Raw genomic sequence first — 11,649 nt, 5'->3', positions numbered from 1 at the left:
ACGTGCAGTATGCTTCTTAATAGAATTTTAAAAGCAGCATATAGTCTGCAGCAAAAAACACAATTTCTATCCATCCATCCATATATATATATATATATATATATATATATATATATATATAAATACATACAGGATCACCAATCTAAGATATAAAAAACAGATGTTTTTTGCTCTCTGTTGTGGCTGTGCGTCTGTTTAACCGTGGTCTTGTTTTTTTATTGTGGTCATATCCCACTTTTATTTGGAATGGTTCTAGAGTTGCACCTGATCAGATCCAGATTAGCAGACACTTCCAAACATAATCCCCTGCATCTGCTTTGAGTCAGATTACCACAAATAGCATAACGATAGGAAATACCCATTATATGCTTTGGAATGACAATTATTAGAGGGATGTTGATACAATACATATTTTGTTAAAAGTATGACATAGTGAAAGTTTTGGAAAAAGACGTGCCTAAATGTAAAGTGTAATATGGAAAGTACGTTTAAAAAAAATTCCATTGCACTAATAAAACTTGTGTTACGTGTACTAGTTAAAACACTTGTGTATTCTAAATAACTGTCAAATTACTGTCAAATTACAAATGAATCAACCGTCATGATAACATGATTAGAACAGTGAAAAGGAAAAAAATAATAGTTCATGAGAACAAGCTGGTTTGCAGATACAGTTTTTAATGTATCACAACAATGAGCAACAAACATACTTGATGAACTATTTCCAGAAGTTGTTCAAATACCATCTACAATAAACGTCATTTCAACTATGACAACAGGTCTGTGACAAAATAAAAAAAAGGTTTCAAAACCATGTTATTACCGTGATACGGTACAGTTGAGACCTCAAACAGTACAGTAACAAAAACTAATGCGACTACTCTCTATATATAAAACATCAATAACATTTTTGGTTTAGTTTATTTAAAGTTTTAGCCATAGGGGCTTCTTCTTATTAAAACCTCAGGGTGCATTTCCTATGTAACCCAGATGTTGAAGAGTACATATTGTGTAGGATATGATTGCGCCATGAAAATCCCTTTGACATCCAGAAGAACAATTCCAATTTCAACCTTTTGAAGGCTGTCCCCATAAACATGACACAATCCATCCATTTTTTTTTAAAAAGTTCTTTTTTTTTCTTTTTGGCTGCTGTGCAGTTGCAATATCTATGTACAGTTATATTGTTGGACCATCCTTTTTGTTGGTTTGTTAGCTTTTACCAGTCCTTGGTGTGGAAAGCGTCCTGTCTGATGCTAACATCTTAGCACATGATGCTAGCTGACAGTTCAGTCTTATAATGCTGAGCCACAGAGTTGGGAAAGGCAAAAAGCCAGAGTTGTGAAAGCCTTTGGAATCCGGACAGTCGCTCATGTTTGTACAATGGCAGAATTGCACCTTGGGAGGCCAGGATGTCTCTTGTGAAACACAATCGAAAAGTGTCTTCAGGATTTAAGTAAATGTTAAAATACTAAAAATCAAAATTATGACAATTAAAAAGCTCACGCAGAAAATGAAAAACTGAGAGTTTGCTTTAAAACTTTGAAAAAAAAAACACCATTACAATAATAAAACAGGAGAGGAAATGTTACTTGATTTCATTGTTTGAAACAATAACTAAGCATGATTTGATTTAACCTGTCAAACAGTTGCATTACATGCTACTTGCTCATCTCAGAATAGGAAATACCAAAAGCAATACATTTTTGCATTTCTTCATATTAATAAATTTGTACCATGCACAGCCAACTACGAATATGTACAACAGCTTAGCTTTCTTTGTTCACAAGCCTTTTTCTTTCATACAAATAGCCTTCTGTTACTTTGGAATGAATCACGTTGGTTTCAATAACCAAACAAGAAAGTGATTCTTAAAAAATTGAACACCCTTTGACAGCTTTCACATTCTTAGTTCCACAGCAAAATAAGAAAATAATATAAAATAAAAATAGCAAAGCAAAGCAATTAATGGATCAGTATTTTGTCTGGTAGAAAGTTGAGAGAATTGATGGCAAGCAAAATAACATTACACAGTAGCAGCAAAACTTTGTAAGGTAATACTTTGCAATGTTGATATCACTAAATGTGGAAAAATTAAAATATTGACTTTAACTGTAGATCAGAAGTGCCCAGAGAATTGTTGGGAGGACGTCAACCTATGCACTAAATGGCTGCGTATAGGTGTAACACTGTTTTAAGTCCTACAAGTACATGAACATGTTTTTAATATACAACAAAAATGCTGTTGTCCCCCATTTAAAGCAGCATATTTGCAAACGTATAGCAAATGATCATACCTTTTTTTTTAACATTGTGACCAACTTGTACCTTAACAGTTTCAAGTATACAGTACTGCTTTCATGGATGCACCAATTGTTAAATAGGTCTCTAGATTGTTAGGCATCAATCCTGTAACAAATACGGACCAATATGCTGCTGCAATAGACACAAATAATAATTAAAACACAGACATACATACAAACAGAAAAAAATCTATTAAATTAACAAATGGCCTACTCAAATAATAAAAAGACAAATAAAAACAAAATAAGTGCACTATAGTCCAGACACAAGCAAGTACCGTAACAGTACAGCAATTCACAAATGAAAAATGTTATATTCACATAATCCGAGAGAGTCTATCAAAACTAGAGTTATTACCTCTTCAGAAAAGGGTGTGAGCAGAGGTAAAAGTGAGAAGGTAAGAGTTGGCACAGATTAGTATATACTACAAGAAAAAAGGGGGTGGGAAATAGATACAGCTTGTTGTAATACAAACTGGCAAAACACAGGGGCATCATACACATTTACTTCACCATTCTAAATTCCCTCAGTGGCAAAACCATACTGTCTTTGTAGGGCAAAACTAAAAGGATATGCACATCGTCCACTGTAACAGTAATATTGTCTCTTGGTACTCTATACACATCAAGGAAATGCGTCAGATAAAGCTTGACATGTTTTGGTTATAAGCCAAGTGTACCCAGGCTTGTTGCTGCTTTAACAAATGAGAAATGTTATGTTCTGACCTGAGAATTTAAAGCTACTGAATTACACCTATCTAAACTAAGAGATATTCTCTTTGAGGGTTCTGGATCGTCATCCCATACAGTACATGCTAGCATTTGGAAAACAATCCAGCTGAGGTGCAATTTGCTATCGTGAGAGTTTTTGGCTTGAAACAAGCCCCCCCAAGGGAGCCTGTGGGATTTTTTTTCCTACTCCATGTTTTTGTATACAATATAAGCTCAGTCAAGCATCTGCAACAGTTCTGTCCATAACAAAAATCAATCAATATCTTGCCAGCATATCAATATGGGAAAAACAATCCTGAGTCAATCATTTGGTACTGTAATTTTTTTGGGTTAAGAGAAACTTTGGAACTGCAGTTTTAAAAGTCTTATTTTTTCTTTAAGCAAGGGATCCTTTTGTCACTCCTACACACTGAACATATCCATTCTGATACTACTGAAGCTCGCGTCTAGGCCAGAGGCCGACTTAGCCTTGACTTCCAACGCGTTATCTAAGTCATCCAGCTTCTGGCTTAGCTCATTGTCAGACTCATCTGAACAACTCTCGGTGGGTAGTGAGGTTGGAACCCCTGAGGTGCTGCAGGAAGTTGAGGTAACCGTTGAAGGTGAGGAGAGGGGGGGAGGAGGAGAGGCAGACGGGGAGGAGGAAGCAGCTTTCCGGGCTGTGGCGGCCTGGAACAGGACATTTGGCCAGGACTTCATGGACAAGTGAGAGAGATGAGGAAAGGTGTTATTAGAAGAAGCTGCAGACTGCGAGGTAGATGTGGTGTTAGGAGTAGGGGAGCAGACAGAGTGAGGTAATAATCTAGTATGCTCTTTGGCATTTCTCATTGCTTGTTTGATTGTTTTCTCTTTGTGCAAGCTCGACTGAAGGTGTTGGCCAAGTGCTTCATTCCCGTTAACAACCACATTGCAGGCAACACAAGTGTAGTTGCTCACTGCCTTTCGAAGCACTGTCTCTTGCGGGTCAGTAAAAGGATGTCCTAAGTAACAGAAGGACTTCTGATGACGCACCACAGAATCTTCGTCAGCAAAAATCATCTGGCACTTCCTGCATATAAACTCATGCTTGACGGACGGTACAATAAAAGCGTCTGGAAAATCCATGGTACTTTTGGTATCTGTTTTCGGTTCTTCTTTTGTGCTTTCTTTTGAAGAACCTTTGTTGGTGTTATCCTTAGCGTGTATAGCTTCTTTTGGTTTGAAAGAGTTGGTGGTGGTGCTCTGTATGCTCTGGGGTGTCTTCACAGGGGTTGGTTTCTGTTGCTGCTTCAGTTGTTGTTTCTGCTGTTGCTCAAGCTGTTTCTGCTGTTGTTGTTGTTGCTTCTGCAGTGAATCCTGGAGGGACTGCTGGTACTGCTGGTACTGTTGCAGGAGGGCGGTCTGGGAGAGACCAGCAGCCATGGCAGCTTGTGGGACTGCTGCTGGGCCATATGGAAATAGGTTCTCCATTCCACACAGTGGTGGGAAATAGCCCCCTGTTTGGACCCCTCTAGGAAGCTGGGGAGAAAAGCAGTTGGGAAATCCAGGTAGAAAGTAGGGCAAGAACTGCCCCCCGAAGAAAGAGCTGGGGTCACTTGAGGCAAGAGCATTCTGAAGAGCCTGAAGCTGTGTGGCGTCAAGTTGAGTCTCGCTTCCTGATTTCCCTGGAGCTTGTTTCTCCCTTTTCTTGGCCATGCTGGGGGTCTCAGGGCGTGAGCCGCTCACGTTCTCTCTGTCCTTCACCTTCATCTGCGGTGGCCTGTCTCCTGGTTTCTTGCCGCTGTCTCGCTCTGAGTCTTTACCTTGCTGCTCTGTATGATTTACTGCTGCCAAAGGTGTGGAGGGAACAGGAGGAGGAAGAGGAGGTGGAGGAGGAGGAGGAGGAGTCTGCAGAAGAGTCTTGGTTGGGGTAGTGCTGAGAGACATGGCAGGAGAGGGGGTGGCTGGTGTAGGGAACCCAAGCATGCCAGCACCGGGAGACGCTAAAGCTGAAATACAGTGGTATATAAATATGGAAATATTCAATATTTAAATATTCAACCCCAAATCACTACTGAAATTTGTTTGTAAAACAAGCTAAAGATGCTTGTCACTGGCTGATAAGATTTTGTTATGGATCAAAACTGTCACATGCGCTTTATGAAAATTTCAATCTGCCAATATATACTTTAATATAAATATACCAAACCTACAATAAGGGGGAAAACAAACAACACAAACAAAAGCCATGATATAGATACATTTGTTGTAAAAAATCTCTGAATTATCAATTAGCAGTTCAACTCTGATGATGACATAATGCATGCACTAACTCCCACCATTTTTCATTTTAAAATAGTTTTAAAAAATAAGACTTTTTGACCAACAGCACTGTGATACAGAAAAAACAGTAGAATAGTAGAATAAAATAGTGCATGATAAAGCTCAGTTCATTAAGCTTCTAGTGTTTTTAACTTTTTTTTTTTTTTTTAAACTGTTCGTCATACTAACTCACCAGGTGTGTTGGGTGGGAAAACAGGAAGTGACGATGGCCCGTTGACCCCAGGAAGTAACACTGGCGGAAGGCCAGACAACCCTGGGTAGCCTGAGGGTAGACTGAGGCCATGAAGTGCATTATTGTTGTCCGCTGCAGTCTGTTGCTGCTGGCCAGGCAGGCCGAGTCCCTCACCAGCTTTCTTCATTCGATCCAGCTCCTGCTGTGCCATCAGTTGACGGACAGTGGTTGGTGCTAGGTAGTCCTTTTCTCTATCTACCTGGTTTCCCAGGGTTTCTTGCACTTTGGCGATGTGCTGCTTGGAGAAGATGTGATCTCGGATGGACATACGGGCCGTGTACTTCACACCACACAATGTACAGTGAGGCCTGGGCCCGTCCGGTGAGCCATGACTTATCATGAATGGCTTTCCAATGTTAATCTTGAATTTCTTTTCTTTAGCTCGGGCATTCTGGAACCACACCTGGACAACACGCTTGGGGAGTCCAATCTCACTGCCTAGCATCTCACACTCTTGCATTGTAGGAGTGCGGTAGTCACTGAAACAGGCTTTGAGAACTTTAAGTTGCAGGTTACTCATCTGGGTCCTGAATCGTTTGTGGCCTGGCCTTTCCCCGGAATTGCTGCCTTTTCCGGACTTGTTGAAGGGGTTACCTGCCCCAAAGGGACTAGGGGAACTCGGATCAGCTAGGCTTGATGATTCACTCCTGTCATTGAAGTCATCCATATCATCATCTCTGGAGCTAAAGTAATAGTCATATTCCCTTCCAGAGAAGCTGAGGGAAGGGCTCACCATGCTGTAATGGAACCTATCATTGCCACCATCAGAATTTGTTGCCAGGCCACTCTTGTCACTCAGCTTGTCCCCTCCATTGGCTGTAAGGCTCTCAACCTCATTGTTATTACCCTCATCTCCAGTTGTAGCATCACTAATGGCTGTATTAATAGAAGATGTCTCATCAAAGTCCATCCTATTGCAATCATAAGATGAGACTTCTGCTGAATTTACATTGGGCCCTTCAATTTCATCACAGTTTTCAGCTTTTAAGGATGAAGGGCTTAAGAAGTTTTTTACCTCAGATGGTTTGACTGGAGTTGAGGAGGCAGTAGGCAGCTCATACTCATTTGGCTCAGTCTTGGTAGGCAGCTGTGGGTAGTCAAAGAAATGATACTTATTTGGGCTTTCACCTCTTTCATTGTCTTGATTCATCATTGGGCTTGGTGGCAAGCTAAAGCCTGCCTGCTTAGCGTCATGCCAGTGTCTAGATCGTATGTGGCTATCTAGAGCAGATTTAGCCTTGAACAGTGCTCTGCAAAAGGGACATTTTTTGTGGGACTGGGAGGGCCCTATAGCCCTAAACTGCCCCTTTCTCTCTCTCGCACGAGTGTTTTGGAACCAAACTTGCACAACTCTCTTTTTCAAGCCAACCTCTCGTGCAATGTGGTCCAACATCTTCCTTGTTGGGTTAGAGTCGAGTAGGTATTTGTCATAGAGAACCTCCAGCTGTTCTGGTGTGATGGTGGTTCTCAAACGTTTATCTCTGTGCTGTTCTTCACTACTGTTTCCACCATCTTTATCGTTAGCACTTTCGTCCTTGTCGTCCAGTTTTCTCTTCATTCCCCCAGAGCCTGCAGCAGAGGTCAAACCAGAGCTACCCTGAGAGGGAATTTGGGAGAGGCCTCCAGATAACAGCTGACTAGCCATTAGGGGGTTATTTGGGTCAAATATCATATAGGGCATATCAATGGGTCTTTCAAGGAACTGAGAGTGAAGGAATTGGTTTTGGGCAGCCAAGAAATGCATGTGCTGATGCTCCTGCCATAGCTCGACAGTGGGGAATGCAATCTTACACTGGTCACACTGGTATTGAAGCATCTGGTGGGGGAGGCTGTTTGTAAGTGAGGAAAGGGCCAGGGAGAGTGGACTTGAGGGCACTGCAGCTGCCTGTGGCTGGGAGTGGGGTCTTGACATTTGTGGCTGAGGAGTTTTCTGAGGAGGTGGCTGAGGTGTGCATGCCTTTGATGGTCTTGGTTCTGGAAGTGACTTTATCACAGGCGATGATGCAGTCTCAGTTTGTTTAGCTTCAGTTTCAGGGGAAATGTCCGGTTTGGGGGACGTTTTCCCTATGCTGGCACGAGGAGAGGACATCACAGGGGAGCTTGTGCCAGAACTGCAGGCAGTTCTATGAGACTGTTTGGGTTGCTCAAAAGGTACCTGCGAAGTCTTAACTGGAACTTGCTCACCATAATCTATGTATTCCTCATACGTTTCCTCACTACCTTCCTCATCTTCATCCTTGTAACACAGTTTTTTCTGGTGAGTGATAAGGTCAAAAATGCGTGGGAACACAATGTTGCACTTTTTACACTGGTACTGCATGTTGCTTGTTCTGATGTATCGCTCATTGGTCAGCTCTTTTTTCTCATTATCTTTAGAATCAGCCTGGTTTTCATAACTCTTGCGAGCTTTCTGCCGGGCATTCTGGAACCACACCACAATGACCCGGGAAGGTAGATTGAGCACAGTGGAAAGTTGCTCAATCTCATCATCCTTTGGATAGGCATTAGTGTCGAAGAAATCTTGAAGTACCCTCAACTGGTAATCAGTGAATCTGGTCCTGGATGACCTCTTGTTGAAGGTTGCGTCAGTTCTGTAGTATTCATGTGCATTGAGCTGGGGCTCCATTCGAATATCTTCCAATGTAGTAATGGGAGGAATATTAAAATTGTAGGGAGAGTCTTTACTCCGCTGTCTTTCTTTAAAGAGAGTGTTACGGAACCAGTGCTTTATGACTTTTTGGGGCAATCCAGACTTCTCTGACATCTCCTGAATTTGCTCTTCATTGGGGGAATTATTGATATCGAAGTTGGCACGGAGGATCTTAAGCTGGTCATCTGTGATACGGGTGCGTGGTCGCTTGAACTGGGATTGGCGGAGGAAGTTTGGATCAAGACCCAATTGTTGCTGGCAGAGCTGTGTAAGGTCTGAGGAGAGAGAGTCCATAGTGGGCAGCTGGAGGGCAAGCTGATGGGTCAGGCCTGGGTGCTGGACAGACTGCATCATCAGAGGTGGAAACATGGGCAAATCCATAGGAACAGGGAGCTGCACTTGTTGCGGTGCAACAGGGGCAGTAGGTGGTGGAGGAGGGGGTGGTGGCTGGGGTGGTGGTGTCTGGTGAGACTGTTGTTGTTGGGCCATATTGGGGACAGAAACTGGTGAGGGTACTGGGGTTTGGGGCTTGGTCATTGATGTAGAAGGAGGCTGAGAAGCTGTTACTGGAGATGGAGTAGGAGGTGGCGGAGGAGGAGGTGGGGGTGGGGGTGGGGGTGGAGTCTCAGGTGAAGCAGGGTTTATTGGATAGAGTTTGTCATAGGCCTCTCTGTACTGCTGGGCAAACTTTTCCAGCTCCACATATGGGAAAAAGTGACTGTGCACATGTTCCTGGTGGCTTTTGAGAATAAGCATATTGGAGAAGAGTTTACCACACATCCCACACTCAAGCTTATCAGTGTTCATTTCCACTTGTTCAACTCCTTCTTTGTTTTTCTTTTGGTTTTTCTGTCTGTTTTCATTGTATTGAATGACCAGTTCAAATCCAAAGTTCTCCAGTAGTGCTTTGGCTGCATTTCCCCTTGCTCCTGACACAATACGTGGAGGAGGAATCAATGGCTCTGAGAACTTAGATTTTCTAGGGTCTTTGTTGTCTTTTCCACCATCACTTAGTGCAAGTGCTGCATTTTCCATCTTTGCTCTGTTTTCTTGATTTTCTAGTTGGTCCTCTGCCTCTCTTGTCATCTGAATTTCTGAAACAGACACATTGCTGGACTCCATTTTGGATTTGTGGTTCTGCAATTGCTGGTGTTTCTGTTGCTGAATTTGAAACTGTGCCTGAGAGGCTTGCTGCTGCTGTTGTTGATGCTGAGCCTGTTGCTGGGCCTGAGCCTGCTGCAGCTGGTGTTGCTGTTGCATCTGCTGCTTCAAGTCCTCTAGGAACGATCCAGTAAGGCCAGGCATTCCAAAAGCTGCTGCTGAGTGCAGCGCAAGTTCTGGACTAAGATTGAACTCAGCTCCTGGGATGTAGAAAGGGAAAAGGAACTGTGGCTGTTGAAATTGCAGCAGTGCTTCTGGTGTCATTGGAAAATGGGGGAAGAAAGCTGGATTAAGAAACTGAGGCTGGAAAAAGGCAGCCTGTTGCTGGAGTTCATGTTGAAGCTGCATTTGCAGTTGGGCTGAGGACTGCGCTGACTGGTGGCTGCTTGACTGTGCTGAAACCTGGTCAGTAGTTGTTGTTGGTTTTATGTTGTTACTGCTGTTAGATTCTTTGGATTCCACTATGTTTTCTTTGTTAGCAGAGGGTGTTCCACTTCTAGCAGTGTCTAAGTTGCTGCTGTTCCCTTGTGTGCTTGGGGCAGGGCTTTTTGCAGGAACTGGACCACTGGTGCTAGTGATACTGCTGCTGCTGCTGCTCATTTCAGTTTTGGCTGTTCTGGCTTTGGTCTGGTGGAGTACTGACCTCATATGAATTTCAAGTGTAGAGCTTTGGCTATAGGCAACATTGCAAATATTGCATTTGAATGGTTTGTTATCAATGCTGTTGCTTGTCTCTTGTGGAACTGGGCTAGACGCCTCTTGAAGAACCTTCTTCAACTTATGCAGGTGGGAGACTGAATTATAGTGGACTAGTAGGATGTTCTTCTGAGTGAAGGACTCCTTACATACTGTACACTTGTAAGGCCGAGAAGGATCCAAAAATTTCTCCATTGTAAAGTTGGGCCCTTTTCTAAATGGTAGGGTCCGTTTTGGTTCTGCTCCCATGTCATCTAGCAGAGAGCTACTGTCGCTTCCGGTAGGACTGGGCTTCTCTTCCTGGTCCATTTCATCATCTTTGTCCAAGTCATGCTCAAAGGCCTGAGCTTCCTCCAAGGCCCTGGCCTCACTCTCAGTGATATCTCCATTCAGTGGCAGATTTCCTATGAGTTGCTGCACCTCAGCTTCACTAAGTTCAGGGTGTCCATTTTCCAAATGCTTCCTGAGGGCCAGGAATGTCCTGAAGCTGCGCTGGCAAAGGCTGCACATAGTGGCTGCTCTGATGGCATGGTACTGGGAATGTATCTGAAGCTTCTGCATTGTCTTGAAGGCCAGGCTGCAATGGTTGCAACGATATTTGTAGACATGACGATCAGATACTGAGAGCTGTTGTTGTTGCTGCTGGAGCCTTTGGAGCTCACTGAGATGGTCCTGTAGGGTATCAGGAGACTTGCTATCATGTCCTAATCCACTGGCTCTCTTCCAGCCTGGGGCCTCTGCGGCCTCCTTTGGGGGCTTGAGTTCCTCACCCTGCTGATCTAATTCATTCTTATCTTGACTGGCCAGCTCATCCTTTGAGATGTTTCCTATAAGTAGAAAATGCAATTTGAAGTACAATACATTGCATCATCTACTTATCATATTTTTCTTATAAGTGACAATCAACTAAACAATTATACATGCATCAATTTATATATGGAAGTTAAATTCTATCATCACTTGGACGAGAAATTTATGACAGAAAAAAAACAATTTAAGAGCCAAATTCTGCTCACCTTGAGATTTTCCCGACCCATCAGTAAGAGAGGTAGAGGAATCCATTGAAGATACACCTTTGTCTTGTCCAGTTTGGGGATGCATTATATTATTTGGTGTTGCCTTGTCAGGTCCGACAACCTATCAAGACCAAAGAAATGTCTTCATTATTATATGCATTTGTAAATAATGATATAAGATTGAAGATTCTATCTCCAATACTTGCAAATGTTGAAGAAGTGTTTCAATTTTCCTTCTTGCCTTTAAAATAAATCTTATTCAAAAAATAGAATTTGCTCTCTTAAGTGGACAACAACAATCAAGGTTATGGTAGTGACTCAAAGGAGTACAATTAATGCATGCAATGTATTTAGACAATAGACAAGAGGAAGAACTGGACGTTTTTCATTGCATGTTCACTTCTCAAGATGTGTACTACCGAAGTAAAATAGGCATTTTCTAGATGTCTACAAACACTTCACAAACATTTTAACTGACATTTTTAAGTGACTTTTGAAATCTCTTTTCTTTTTAAAATAATTAACAAAACACAGTCAAACACACACACACACACACAC

At 42.5% G+C, this 11,649-nt stretch overlaps 1 protein-coding gene across 1 annotated transcript in view; it reads right to left on the bottom strand.

Annotated features, from left to right (window-relative positions):
* Positions 1–666: 666 nt before the first annotated feature.
* The window catches only part of zfhx4 (zinc finger homeobox 4), an 80,924-nt gene continuing 69,941 nt past the window's right edge, over positions 667–11,649 (bottom strand). Inside the window, exons 10-12 of the mRNA XM_054622697.1 lie at positions 11,092–11,212; positions 5,509–10,902; positions 667–5,002 (exon numbers count right to left, since the gene is read on the bottom strand). Of these exons, the coding sequence (XP_054478672.1) occupies positions 3,438–5,002; positions 5,509–10,902; positions 11,092–11,212 (7,080 nt within the window). The 3' untranslated portion in view covers positions 667–3,437. The remainder of the gene's footprint in view (positions 5,003–5,508; positions 10,903–11,091; positions 11,213–11,649) is intronic.

The sequence above is a fragment of the Anoplopoma fimbria genome, chromosome 21 (assembly GCF_027596085.1).
Source record: "Anoplopoma fimbria isolate UVic2021 breed Golden Eagle Sablefish chromosome 21, Afim_UVic_2022, whole genome shotgun sequence".
In the NCBI taxonomy this organism is placed as follows: Eukaryota; Metazoa; Chordata; class Actinopteri; order Perciformes; family Anoplopomatidae; genus Anoplopoma; species Anoplopoma fimbria.
The sequence above is the reverse complement of the archived record's forward strand: the minus strand, read 5'-3'. Positions and strand labels throughout refer to the sequence as shown.